Source organism: Mustela putorius, unplaced genomic scaffold (genome assembly GCF_011764305.1).
Source record: "Mustela putorius furo isolate JIRA1106 unplaced genomic scaffold, ASM1176430v1.1 tig00000450_pilon_pilon_pilon, whole genome shotgun sequence".
Classification (NCBI taxonomy): domain Eukaryota; kingdom Metazoa; phylum Chordata; class Mammalia; order Carnivora; family Mustelidae; genus Mustela; species Mustela putorius.
In genome coordinates this window covers 14,449,226-14,464,179 of record NW_025421385.1, presented here as the reverse complement: position 1 = coordinate 14,464,179, position 14,954 = coordinate 14,449,226, and the positions used below count along the sequence as shown (strand labels likewise).

Genomic DNA, 14,954 nt, shown 5'->3' with positions numbered 1-14,954 from the left:
GATGTCCATGTACACTGTGTTCCTTCAATTCTCCACACCATCCTGCATGGTTTTGAAAGACTGCATTGCTCCTAAGTCATTCCAGGACAATTATTAGTTTTTTTCAAATATCTCTGGAGGTGAGCCCATTATCAATTATGTCTAGTTTCTCACAAACCTTGAAATTAGGAAATTCTCTGTGTAGTTTCTGAGCAGTAGGCTAGGTGTGAAGGATATCTGGGTTCTGGTCCCAGCTCTGTCACTTATTTATACATTATGCCATGTTCACCACAAGTGTAGCTCCCATCTGTCCCATTACATCATCACCTTCACAATGACATTGTATTCCTTATGTTCTGCATTTATTCCCATACTGTTCTTATTCCATAACAGGAAGCCTGTATCTCCTTTTCCCCTTCACCCATTTTGTCCAAACACCTATCTCCCTCCCCTCTGGCAAATGTCAGTTGGTTCTCTATTTAGAGGTCTGATTCTGCTTTTTGTTTATTCATTTTTTAAGATTCCATTTACAAATGGAATCATATGGCATCTGTCTTTCTCAGTCAAAGTTGTTTCATGTAGCATAATACCCTCTAGGTCCATCCATTTTGTCTGAAATAGCATGACCTCATACTTTTTATGGCTGTGTAACATTCCATTGTGTAGGGATACCACATTTTCATATTCGTTCATCCACTGTTGGACACTTAGGCTGCTTCCATGTCTTAGCTGTTGTAAATAATGCTCCAATAAATATCTTTCCGTGTTTGTGTTTTCCCTGGGTAAATACCCTGTAGTGGAATTATTGGATCATATGGTATTTCTATTTTTAATTTTTTGAGGGATCTCCATACTGTTTTCCACAATGGCTGTACCAATTTACATTCCTGCCAACAGTGCATAGGGTTCCTTTTTCTCTACTTTCTCATCAACAGTTATTTCTTGTCTTCATGATTTTAGCCATTCTAACAAGTGTGAGGTAATGTCATTATAGTTTTGATTCAGATTCTCCTGATGATTAGTGATGTTGAGCATCTTCTCATGTGTCTGTTGGCCATCTGGATGTCTTCTTTGGAAAAAGGTCTGTTCAGGTCCTCTGCCCCTTTTTTGAAAAGACTTTTTTTTTTTTTGGTGTTGAGTTGCATAAGCTCTTAATATATTTTGGATATTAACCTCTTACCAGATATGTCCCTTGCAAATATCTTCTCCCATTCATTAGGTTATCTTTTTGTTTTCTTGATGGTTTCCTTTTCTGTGAAAAAACTTTTTAGTTTGGTGTAGTACCAGTAGTTTGTTTTCGGTTTTGTTTTCTTTGCCTTAAGAGACATATCTAAAAAAAAAATGTTGCTACAGCTGATATTAAAAAGATTACTGCCTGTGGTCTTTTCAAGGATTTTTGTGGTTTCAGGCATTACATAGAGGCCGTTAGTCCATTTTGACTTTATTTTTGTGTATGGTTTTAGAAAGTGGTACATTGTCATTCTTCTTCTGCATATGGCTGTCCAGTTTTCCCAACACCACTAACTGAAGAGACTGTCTTTTCCCCACTGTATATTCTAACCTCCCTTGTCATAGATTAATTGACCATATACATTTGGATTTATTTCTGGTCTCTATTCTGTTCCATTAATCTGGGTGTCTGTTTTTGTGCCAGTATCCTTCTATTTTGATTACTACAGATTTGTAGTAGATCTTGAAATTGGAAATTGTAATACCTCCAGCTTTTTTCTTCTTTCTCAGAATTGCTTTCACTATTCGGGATCTTAATCTGGTTCAGTGCAAATTTTAATATTATTTGTTGTAGTTTTGTGGCCCATTTTTAAATTGGGTTGTTCATTTTCTTATTGTTGACTTTTAGGAGTTCTTTTTATATTTTTTTATGATTCACAGACCTGTACCCTGGGACAAATAATACATTATGTGTTAATAAAAATAATTTTTTAAAAAAAAGAGTTCTTTGTATATTTTGTGTGAGAGTCTTCGGCAGGTATCTTTTGCAAATATTTTCTCCCAGTCTGTGGCTTGTCTTCTCATTCTTTTATGATCATTGGTTTTTAAACATTCTTCTGCTTGAAGACTTATGTTCTAGAAGGAGGCTCTGGTGGAGGAGGAGAGGCTGAGTAAGTAGGATCCAGCCCCCTTCCTTCAATTCTCCGGCTTTTGAAGTTTCACTTCACCAAGTTTATAATGTGAGGGTTTTAAATGAGGTTCACATTTTTCAGAGGTTTTGATTCTCAAAATAGGTTAAAAACTACTGAACTAGATGAATGTAAGGCCCCCTTTAAATCTATAATTCTGGAATTCTGCATCTCCTATTTACAATGTAATATAACCTTTCTCTCCTTACAGAAAAATGAGAAACCTGTCACAGTCATGTGGCCCTTTATCAATATAATGTTCATCTACTGTCGTGTTCACTCAAAATGATGAAACTGGTAAACCCAAAGAACCACAGTTGCCATTATGGAGCATTATCAGCCATTTCAGTTTTATATCGAGGTTTTATATCTAGGTAGAAATTATATCTGAAACCTTGTGGCTCTGGAGATAAACATACAAATCAAGACCAAGAATGTGTGACCTTCCTCTATTAGCAACCAGTGCTGAACATTGCAAGGTATTCAAGTTGTGCTGTTCAATTCGGGGGGATGAGCTCATGCACATTTCTGCCTATAATATATTCTTAATCATATGGCACTTTTGTTCTGGCTTCAAAGTTAAGTCAGATGAATATTTATAAACATTTGCATTCACACTAACACTGTTGATTTGGCAGAAGGTGGAGGGATGTCTTTTTAATTACTTGATGCACATATAGCCTCTTTCACAGAGAATTTGAAATGGCTTCGTAAAATTCTATGCAACATAAAGGAGTAAATCGATAATTGGCAAAATTTATAAAAAAGGAAAATAGAGTGACTGAAATAATAAATCCAGGAGTCGAATTAGCATGCAGAAGCACATCTGTACAGTTCTGTGGAGCAGGCCACAAATTTGGCTCTAACTTTCCTTCTTTTGGCCAAAGCATAGAGGAGAACACATTCCATTACAAGGTTCACAGACTTTTAATAAAAATAAAAGTAAATAGACCAGTTGTTTAACATAAAAACTCTCCTTTGGGCAAATCTCTACAAAGTCTGTTTCTCACAATTAAGGCTTGATAAGGATAAATGGAACTGAAAACTGGGAGTGTTTTATTCTCTGGTGGTGAGAAACCAGATGCAGATATTTTGGGCTGCCAGTTAGGAGAAGATCCAGGTGTTTTGATAATAAGCTGGGCAGTGGTCAGGGCTAATGGCTTCTACAGAAAATTGTTAACTGCTTATAATATCTGATAGGATGAGTTCAGGCCTTTACCATTGTATCACGGGTGAAGGTCAAGGTCTGGCTTAAGGCGTTGATAGTCAGTAGCATTCATAATGTGGAGGAAGTATCCAGATGTTGTTTCATTTCATGATGTACCAGCATAGGAGTCCAATCTCCAATCTGCCCATTCTGGTCATTTTCCTTTCTGGGCATTTTGTGCAGATAATCCAGGTGTGTTCTGCCTGCTGCTGATGTGTAATAAATTACCCCCAAAATAGGTTTAAGAAAAGGTTGTATTATCTTGATCATGAATTTGGCTAGGGCACAGGGAATATCTTGTCCCTTTTCCCCCATTCCTCAGATGGGGAGACTCATGATAGTTTTGGGTGCAGTCACCTTGCAGTGTCTTTATTCACACGCTGACAGTTGATGCTGGCTGTCAGGTGGGCCATCAGCTGGAGCTGTCAGTGAAGGGGCTTATCTGTGGTCTCTCCTCCCACTCCCCCACAGCTTGGTGCACTGCCCCTTTTAGGGGTGGCAAGGGCTCCAGAAGCCAGTGTCCCAGCTGACAAGGCAGAAGCTGCATGGCCTTGTGTGATAGTCCCTTAGAAGTCACACAGCATCACTTCCAGTCCATTTTTATTTTTTTAATTACAAGCAAGTCACAGATCCACCCAGACTCAAGGGAGGGCATAGCTTGGACATCTCTAGGGGAGGCATGCAGGCATCATATCATAGAGAAGCATGTTGAATGGGAAATATTATTGTGGTCACCTTTGGAAAATACAGTCTGCTCCAACATGTAAGACTTGCTTCCTGCTCTGTGTTGTCACTCATTACCCCTAAAATGCCAAGCAAGAAAAAATAGGTCCAGGGAAAAGAATTTATGCAGATTGTTTTGGCCTACCTTCTCTGGGGGGGGGTGTGTGGAATGAAACCCTCAAGGCCTTCTGAGACCAGGCCAGCTACTAGGACTGGGAGTTCTGCATGGAACCTTGTGAGTAAATCCCTCTGTAATAGATGGGCTGCACATTTTCCATCAAATGTCCCTTCAGAATATTTTCTTCTTGACCTCAGAAACCTAGTAGTTGACTGTTTGAGGAATACAAAAATCAGAACCCTGGTGCTTTCTTTATACGTTACAGATATAACTAACCAAAATAAGGCTTTTAAGCAAAACGTGGACCCATAATGGAATCATCTAAAAAGGTATAAGGTTAGGATACAAGTTACTACAAATATTAAAAACTGCCATTTTTAAATTTGAGTATAGTTGACACACAATATTACAGTAATTTCAGGTGTAAAATATAGTGATTCAATAGGTTTATACATTATGCTGTGCTCATCCAAGTGTAGCTACCATCTGTCCTCAATTATAATATCATTGACTGTGTTCCTTATTCTGTGCCTTTTATTCCTGTGATCTATTCATTCCATAACTGGAAACCTGTATCTCCTTCTCCCCTTCACTCATTTTTCCCAATCTCCCATACAACTGCAATTTAATATATAAAAACTACATGCAAAAGAATGAAACTGGACCACTTTCTTATACCCTATATAAAATAAACTTAAAATGGATTGAAGACCTGAAATCATAAAATTCCTAGAAGAACACATGGCTATAGCTGCCTTGACATCGGTCTAGTATTATTTTTTTGGATCTGTCTCCTCAGGAAAGGACAACAAAAGCAAAAACAAATGAATGGCTATTTAAATTAAAAGGCTCTTGTATAGTGGAGGAAACCATCAGCAAAATGAAAAGACATCCCACTGACTAGGAGAAGATATTCTCAAATGAAGTATCCAATAAAGATTTAATATCCAAGGTAGACAACATATACAGCAAAAGACAAACAAACCAATTTTTAAAATGGCAAAGGACCTGAATAGACATTTTTCCAAAAAAGACATCCAGATGGCCAACAGGCATAAGAACAGATGCTCGACATCCTGAATCATCATGAAAATACAAATTAAAACCACAGTGAGTTACGATCTCACTCTTTTCATAGTGGCTACTATCAGAAAGACAAGAAATAACAAATGTTAGGCTGTGAGGAAAAGGCAACCCTCGTGCACTGTTGGTGGTAATGTAAATTGGTGTAGCTACTGTGGAAAATAGTATGAAGGGTCCTTTAAAAATTAAAAATAGAACAACCATATGATTCAGCATTTCTTCTTCTGGGCATTCAAAGAAAATGAAAATGTTAATTCAAAAAGACATATGCATCCCTACGTTGATCACAACATTATTTACAGTAGCCAGGACATAGAAGCAGCCCAAGTGTCCATGTCCACCCATAGATGAATGAATAAAGAAGATGTGAGATACAGGTATAAGGTTAGGATACAATTTACTACAAATATTAAAAACTGTGTGTGTGTTTTGTGTGTTTGTGTATACACACAATGGAATATTACTCAACTATAAAGAAGAATGAGATCTTACCATTTGCAACAACGTGGATGGACCTAGAGGGTATTATACCAAATTAAAGGAGTCCAAGAAAGAGAAATACTATAGGATTTCACTTATATGTGTAATCTAAAAAGCAAAACAATGAAACAAGAGAAACAGAGTCATAGGTACAGAGAACAAACTGGTGGTTGCCAGAGGGGAGGGGCTTGGGGAGATGGATGAAACAGGTCAAGGAAATTAAGAAGCACAGTCTTAACAGTTATAAAATTAACAAGATACAGGGATGTAGTATCCATCACAGGGAATATAGTCAATAATATCATAAAAACTTTGTATGGTGACAGATGGTAATTAGATTTGTCATGGTGATCATTTCATATTCTATGTAAGTATCAAATTACTATGTTCTACATCTAAGAATAATATAATATTGTATGTCAATTATACTTCAATAAAAAACCGAGACACATGGCTATCACTTAAATTATTTTCTTAAGTATAAATTTAAGATTTCTTCTCAAGTCAATTAAGTCAGTTCATCAATTTCACCATGTGAAGTCATTATAGGGCTTGTCCTTTGAGTCAGCTTGAAAGTATTGGCATACAATGTATTTACCTTTTAGGATTTTTAGTAGATTTCATTAAAAATTATACTAAATTGGTAAATATCACTGAATCATTAGCATATGATCTCATAGTCATCTGTGCCAAGAAGGTACCCGTGAGTAGTACATGGTGATGCTAGATGGACCACTGTGTTCTTATGTTGGGTTCTGGCCAGAACACTTGTCTTCACTGTGATCCCTCTCACTTTGAGACCACTTAAAAGAGGACTTGAATGACTGTGATTTCACAAATACTAGTGTAACAGTAAATCTTGCTCAAGGATTAGGTTATGAACAGGCTTTTCACTTTTCAGGTAAATAATCACATCAGTAGAAGGATGATAAGTCGTTTGAGTTCTTCACATATTTTTAATGTTAACCCCTTAGTAGATATATGTTCTTTCTCAGGATCGGTTTGGCTATTTGGGGTCATCCTTTGTGGCTTCATGCAAAGTTTAGAATTATTTATTCCAGGTCTGTGAAAGGTGCCATTGGGCTTTTGGTAGAGATTACACTGAATATGTAGATTGCTTTGGATAGCATAGGCATTTTGACAATCTTAACTCTTACTATCCATGAGCATGGATATCAATGGAGCTATTTGTGTCTTCTTCCATTTTTTGTTGTTGTTGTTGTTGGTGGTGGTGGTGGTGGTGGTGGTGTCTTATAGTTTTCAGATTACTGGTTTTTCACCTCCTTGGTTAAATTTATTCCTAGGGATTTTATTCTTTTGGGTGCAGTTGTAAATGAGAGTTTTTTTTTTTTTAATATCAATACTGTATTTTCTCTTTATTTTCATACTTTTTTTTATTTTTTTATTTTTTATAAACATATATTTTTATCCCCAGGGGTACAGGTCTGTGAATCACCAGGTTTACACACTTCACAGCACTCACCAAAGCACATACCCTCCCCAATGTCCATAATCCCACCCCCTTCTCCCAACCCCCCTCCCCCCAGCAACCCTCAGAGTGTTTTTTTAAATTTCTCTTTCTGACAGTTTGTTATAGAAGCATAACAGATTTCTGAATTTTGTTTTTGTATTCTGCATCTTTACTGAATTCATCTATTAGTTCTAACAGGTTTTTTTGTGGAGATTTTAGTATTTTTTACATATAGTATCAAGTCATCTGCAAATAGCAACAGTTTTAGTTCTTCTTTTGTAATATAGATGTCTTTTATTTCTGGTTTCTTGCCTAATTACTATGGCTAGAAGTCCCAATACCATATTGAAAAAAAGTAGCTAGGGTGGGCTTTCTTGTCTTATTTTTTATCTTAGAGGAAGAGCTTTCAGCTTTTCATCACTGTTGAGTATGATGTTACCTGCGGGTTTGTCCTATGGTCTTCATTATTTTGAGGTCCTTCCTCTCTATACACACTGTGTTGAATGTTTTATCATAAATGAATTCTGAATTTTTTCAAATGCTTTTTCTGCATGTATTTAGATGATCAAATGATTGTTATTCCTCATTTTGTTAGTGTGGTACATCACATTGCTTTGCGGATGTTAGATCATCCTTGCATCCCTGGACTTTATCATGACGGATAATCTTTTTAATGTGTTACTGAATTTAGTTTTCTTATATTTTTGTTGAGGATTTTGCATTTCTATTCATCAGGGATATTGACCTGCAATTTTCTTTCCCTTTCTTTCTTTCTTCTTCTTCTTCTTTTTTTTTTTTTTTTTTTTTTCTGTAATGTCCTTGCTTTTGGTAACAGGGTGGTGCTAGCCTCATAAAATGGGTTTGGGAGCACTCCTTCCCCGTCAGTTTTTTGGAGGATTTTGAGAACGATGTGTCTTATAAATCTTGGGATGTTTGGTAGCATTCATCAGTGAAACCATCTCGTCCTGGGCTTTTGTTTGTTGGGAGTTTTTTGATTACCAATTGAATCTCCTTACTAGTAATCGGTCTATTCAGATTTTCTATTTGTTCATGATTTAATCTTGGAAGACTGTGCGTTTCTAGGAATTTATCTATTTTTTGCTAGATTGTCCGATTTTTTAGCACACAATTATTTGTAATAGTCTCTTATGATCCTTTGTATTTTTGTGGCATCAGTTTTAACTTGTCTTTGATTTTTTATTGTATTTATCTGCACCCTCTCTCTTTTTTCTTTTCTTTTTTTTTGGTGAATTTAGCCAGAGGTTTGTCAATTTTGTTTATCTTTTGAAAGAAGCAGCTCTTAGTTACATTAGTCTTTTTTATTGTGTGTTTCAGTTTTTATTTCATTTATATCTGCTCTCATCTTAATTATTTCTTTCCTCTTACTAACTTGGGGCTTCATTTGTTCTTTTTTCTAGTATCCTTCAGTGTGAAGTTAGATTGCTTATCTGAGATTTTTCTTATTTCTTGAGGTAGGCCATTATAGCTATGAACTTCCTTTTTAGAATTGCTTTTGCTCCATCGCAGAGATTTTGAGCTGTTGTATTTCATTTTCATTTCTCACGAGGTATTTTTTTTCTTCATTGACCCATTGGTTCTTTAGTAGCATGTTGTGTCATCTCTTTGTATTTGTGATTTTTCCAGTTTTCCTATTCTACTCATCTCTAGTTTTGTACCAGTGTGGTCAGAAAAGACGCTTGGTATGATTTCAGTCTTCTTAAGTTTACCAAGACTTTTTCTGTGGCCTAAAAAGTGATCTGTTTTGGAGAATGTTCCATGTGCACTTGAGAAGAATGTGTATTCTGCTGCTCTTGGATGGAATGCTCTGTATCCTTTGCTCTAACATGTCGCTTAAGGCTGGTCGCTGGTCTTTCCTTACTGATTTTCTGTCTGGATGCTATATCTGTTTAGGTAAGTGGGTTGTTAAAGTCCGCTACTATTATTGCATTGCTCCCTTGGGTCTGTTAATGTCTGCTTTCTATATTCTAGCTCTCCTATTTTGGGTGCATAAATATTTACAAATGTTATATTCTCTTGTTGGATTAACCCTTTTATTGTTAGGTAATACCCTTCTTTGTCTTTGGTTAAAGTTGTTAAAGTCTATATTTTCTGACATAAGTACTACATCATATGTCTGTCATATGGCTATGCCTACTTTTCATTTCTAGTTGCACAGAATATCTTATTTCATCCCTTCTCTTTCAGTCTCTGTATGTTCTTATATCTGAAATACACTCTTATACAAAAACATATCTGATCTCAAATGCTCATAACTTTTACGAACTTAAAAAGGCCTTAGAGACAATTTCCTTTGGATAAGCAATGGAGAAGTGATGATTAATTGGAAAATGAAACAACAATACATGTAAGTGGTGATCAAGAAATCTGTGGGAAATCCCTGGAGACAATGTCTGTCCAAGACAGAAGACAAGAACCCCAAAATAATTTTAACATGTACTTTTCACAAAATAGATTTCTTACTGTGCCACAAAATTATTTAAAAACACATAGGTGCAAAACCACAATATTTCATTAATGTCCACTGTTTTATAATAGTTGATTCTGTTTCTGTTTAGAAGAAATCTGTTCTATAAATTGCAACCAGGTATGTTTCCTATGTAGTACTTGTACACCTGCACTGAAATCATTTCAACTAACCATATTGCTGGAAAGCTTATGTAATACATTCAATTGGCTACATCAAGTGAATAAATTTTTTAATAATTTTGAGAAAAAGTATTCCATTTAAGCTTCCCCTGCTATACAGACACCTGCATACTGGACTTCTTGTGTACAGTCTTGCAAAAACTTTTTGCTACAGAATTTTTGTTTATAATAGGATTAATTCATTAGTACATTCAAGAAAATATCCTTCATCTTTTGGGACTGTCCCACACCTTGTAGGACATCCAACAGGTCTCTCCCATTAAGTAGCTGTAGCCACCATGAGCTGTCCCAATGCCCCACAGGGCACAGTCCAACTGCAGTCATAGGTGAAGCACAAAGCCAATGGACGCTCATCCAACTGCCAGTCTTGAAGGTACTTCTGAGCTGTCATGCTCTTGGCTTACTTTAGGGTTAAAGGCCTAAAGGCTGACGTAAGGACTAATCCCTGGGTGAACAGGATAGAAAAAGAAGTCCCTTTTGATGCAAGTGCAGTGGCAGCTTGCTGGCCCAGACTACTTACCTCTGTGGACTTGAGGAGTTTTCTTTGCTACCTTTACCCTTTGAGTCTCTCTCTCTCTTTTTTTTAAATTTGGTTAAACTGCCGTAGAGTGAAGGATTCTCTCAGGGTCTACTGTCATTTTCTTCCTTTTGGAAGAGAAAACACGGGTCCTTCTTTGAAGAATTGGTCCTGAAACAACTGCTGAGCCATGGGCCTTGGAACTTTTCATTCCCTCCGGAGCAGTCAGATGTGCCACCAGTGCAGGTCCGTGGTTGGTTGTGCTAGGTCTTCCTTCGGGGCATGACCACATGCATATACACCCTCAGTGCCCATGCCTGCATTCCTCCAGCTTCCAGAAGACTCCATTATCTGGACAAGTAAAAGAAGCAGATGGGGAGAAAAGAAGGAAGAAGGAAGAACAAGGAGATCCAAGCAGAATGAGAGGAGGAAGAGAGTGGAATCAAGAGTCAGTGAGAGCAAGAGAGTGAGAGAGATTGGCTGCGGTCTCTTCTGTACGGGGGAGGGGGTCCTTGTGGCTTCTCTCCCCCTTTTTTTCTACCACGAGATTTCTCCATAGACTCCTCCTGCATCTCCCAGTGTTGGCCAAGATGCAGAGTATGTAGAAGCTCAGATTTGCTAATAACATTTTAAGACTGGATAATGACATCCAGATTGGTTTTTTCCATCTTGGGGATTTGGAGCAGCTCTGGGAGTTGCAAAGCCAGTCTTGTTGCAGGAATATTTCTGAAGGCCCTCACTGTCTGATCACTGGCGCTGGGCTGCTGGGCACCGTGGTGCAGCTGTCCAGGGTGGCAGAGACCACCTGGGATATGGAAATTACCAGCAACCCAGTTTTTCATTGGCCGGAACACCTGAAGTATTCTGGGACTTTGGATTTCTGTTGTTTTTCACAAAAGTCTCCTTAGGGGCAACAGGTAGCAAACATGGGCCACATTTTGCCAGAAAAGCCCAAAAGGATGGTGGCTGCTGTTGTCCATTACTGGCGTTTCAACGGACTGTATTTTTATTCCAGAGTATATTTACACAGCAAGGAAGCAACTGTTGACAAGGAAGAAATGATAAGCTGTATCGGTGCCAAAACAGGAGTAGAAAAACAGGCTTATTCTGAGAATGGCCTGCAGCCCAAGAGTCAGTGTTAAGAAAACTCTTTCTCCACTGGCAATATCCTCACTTAAAACATTAACACTTAAAATAAGGGTTGGAATCCCTGTTAAGTATCGCAGCGCATGCTCAAGTAGGTCTTTAGTGAAAGCCTCTAGGCATGCACACGTGGGAGACGAGCAGGTGCGGCTGCGTGTCACCTGCACCCTACTTGTTCCTCGTGTCTTTGGTTCCCTTGAACCAGAACGGGATTTTCGGTGAATGAGGCCAGCATCCCCAGTGGTGACAAAAGAGGAAACTGGTAGAAAATGCATCACCAGAGTTGGTTTAACTCAGCAGTGTGGCCTGGGCAGGTTCCCAGGATACCCATCCAGATGCAGGGCTGTGGGGAGACATGACACTTGGATGTGTGTGATGACAGAGAGGGAAGTGGGAGGTGGGGGTGGAGGGGCTCCGAGGTGCCTTTGACCTCCAACCCGCTGGTGCACCCCTTTCCTGCTCTCCATCGCCTCCAGGCAGACCCCAGGATGCCTGGATGTGCATTTTTCCTAATGGACACTTTCTTTCTCTGTCAACGGTTCACAGGGAACATAGGTAAAGGAATCCAGCAATTTCTTTCTTATTTCACTGCCTGTCTGTTGCTTACTCGTTCTGTGGTCTATTTGCTTTGGCTCAAAGTGCCTCAGGGTACCAAAAGCTACACTATTCTATTCAACTTCATGTAAGCCAAGATCTCAACCATCCTGGTTTTATTGTTGCTGTTTTATTTGTTTAAGTTCAGCTATTTTCCATTCTGGGAAATTACAACTCTGTCTACTTTGGATTCCATGGTGGAGGTATTTCCCCCAGGATCCAATACGGGACACGCTGTGAGCAGTAACTTGTCACCATCACCATATTACCAGTATAAGGTCAGGGATTCATAGATTTGGGTCTTGGTTACCGTTGAGGAACGGGAAGGAAGAGGCGAGAAGAAATCTCTTTAGGAGAAGGCTGGTGGGCCCAATTAACCAATAGAGATTAATAGAGGTTAATATTAACCAACAGAGGTTAAGACCCAAATAAGTGTTTATATACATAAGGTGTTATAAACATATATAAATATGTTTATATATATGTTTATATATTTACATATAAACATAAAGTGCATATAAACATACAGTTTATAGACCAAAAAAAGTGTTTATATACATAAATACATAATGCATCATCTGGAGAAAAATATAGCATCATCTGCACCTTGTAACATGGTACATTCAGGTGGGCCTTATTTCTGGAGTTTTTTCCTGATGGGAAATCCATCCCTGTGGTCCCAAGACTGATCCGTCCTGTCTTCCTCTTGCTCTGAATTGTTCCCATCTTTTTCGTACTCACCTTCCTCTGGTCCTTGCGCTGAGTTCACAACTCTAATAGACTCTTTCAGTCGCAAGGGACGGACATCCCACTCCCACTATCTTAAGTAAAAAGGGAATTTGGGAATGTTAGAAAGGAGACTATGGAAGTTCCAAGGTCAAAGGAAAACAATGTAAGAGTGGGACTTCGTGACTGGAGCCAGGATTCCCCACCTGGCCCCTCCCCACTGCCAGGTAACTATCACCCCTGCTGACTGTGGCTCAAATCAGTTCTGCAGATGGGCGTTCCCCAAGGGCAGGGAGGGGGGCACTATAGGAAAGCCGAATATTCTCCCCCTCCAAGTTCACAACCTAGAGGGAAGAATTTCCGTCTCACAACTTCCATATACAATCCCAGAAAAAGCTCTGATTGTCTAGCTCAGGGCTAATACTGTCCCAAAGAACGAGTGACCTGATAGTCTAATTTTGGTCCTGAGTCTACTGTGGCCCAAGAAGTCAGGTCTGTCACCAGGAGAAAGGCAAGAGCTGGGGGAAAAACAAACAAAACCCAAACATGCCTGGCAGTGAAAAACAGCAGTTCCCAGGGTCCTCTAGAACCGCCCCCTCCCAAATCATAAACCTTTCAGCTGAGGATGAAAAAGCCCTAAGCCTGACCTGAAACATAACAGCAAATTAGATCCTACCTAGAAAAAAACGACCTGAATCACTGAACAGATCATTTATCGCTCTCCGTGCATCTTACCAGAGTGACACGGGTCTCCTGGGAGTCTCCCTGATAATGACCAGGTGTGGAGTCAGCGTGTGGGGCTTCATTCCCAGCTCAGCTTTGTCCTGAGGACCTCTCTGCCCTTTGGTTTTTCCTGAGAAAAGGACTAATAATGCCTCTCTCGGGCTGTGGTCGGCGTTAATGGGATAGTTTGTGTGGGTGTCAGGCCCGACAGAGAGGGGGTGGCTGGTGACACCATTACGGCCCCAAGGAAACAGTGACTTTCCTGGGTATCTTGATGATAAATCCTGGAAGTCGGCTCCACACAGGAGGCCGGATGGGTTTCTTGGTCCTCTCAGACATGTATATTGATTAGGAATTTTGTAGGGTTGCTTAGAACAAACTTCCCCACTGCTGTGCAGGGTTGTGGGGCAGGGGAAGGGGAAGGTGCTGGCTGGGCATCGGTCCCACGCACGCCGCCAGTCTCCTAGACCTCATCCTCTTTCTCTGTCTCTCTCTCTCTGCACACGCAGGAGTGTACACATTCCTGTCCAGCACCCTGAAGTCTCTGGAGGAGAAGGACCATATCCACCGTGTCTTGGACAAGATCACAGACACCTTGATCCATCTGATGGCCAAAGCGGGCCTCACGCTGCAGCAGCAGCACCGGCGTCTGGCCCAGCTCCTCCTCATCCTCTCCCACATCAGGCACATGAGGTGAGGCGTCCTAGGGTTCCCCACAGGAGCACCAGAACAGGAGCCCTCAAACATGTTACCGCTGGGCCGGAGAGTGCCGGCGCCTGAAGGCAGATAGCCCTCTTGGCACAGTTCCCGGCATGTGAGGGGCGTGAAGGTGAGGGCAGAGGAGGCCGTCTGGCTAGGGCATGGGGCAGACGGAGAGCTTTCCTAGAGGAGGTGACATTTGTGCTCAGTGGGAAGCCTGCCCAAGGCCCCGTGGGGGGGAGGGGTGGGCAATGTGTGGGTGGCGGGAGCACAGCAGTGTTTTTGGTCATTCACTTGGTCCCACCAATCAAGGCCAGTCTGTGAGCACACCTGTCCTCCGGAGGCCCTGGGCGCCTCCCTTATGGCTCCTGCATCGTATTCCCCCAACGCACACTTAGAAATTCTGAGAGACTCTCCGTCCCTAAGCCTCGTGCCTCAGAGGGTCAACAGTGATCCCTCCATTCCTCTCAGACCCCTTCTGGCCACCCCTCTCTGCTGCTGCCCACATCCCCGCCAGCGTTCCTTCTGGATTTCTACGGTGGCCGCCCGAGGCACCTCCCTGCCTTCCGTCTTGACCCCCCGAACCCATCCTCCACATCAGAGCCAGAGTGGCCAGCTAATACCACATCGGCTCACGTCATTCCTTTCTTTAAAACCCCGAAGTAGCTCCCCATTGCATTAGTCTC

The 14,954-nt window shown here is 40.4% G+C and overlaps 1 protein-coding gene across 6 annotated transcripts in view; it reads left to right on the top strand.

The window, feature by feature from the left end:
* The window catches only part of ESR1 (estrogen receptor 1), a 412,487-nt gene that overhangs the window by 389,503 nt on the left and 8,030 nt on the right, over positions 1-14,954 (top strand). For all 6 annotated transcript variants that reach the window (XM_004753574.3, XM_004753571.3, XM_004753576.3 and 3 more), the window contains one exon: positions 14,079-14,262. In XM_004753574.3, the coding sequence (XP_004753631.1) occupies positions 14,079-14,262 (184 nt within the window). The remainder of the gene's footprint in view (positions 1-14,078; positions 14,263-14,954) is intronic.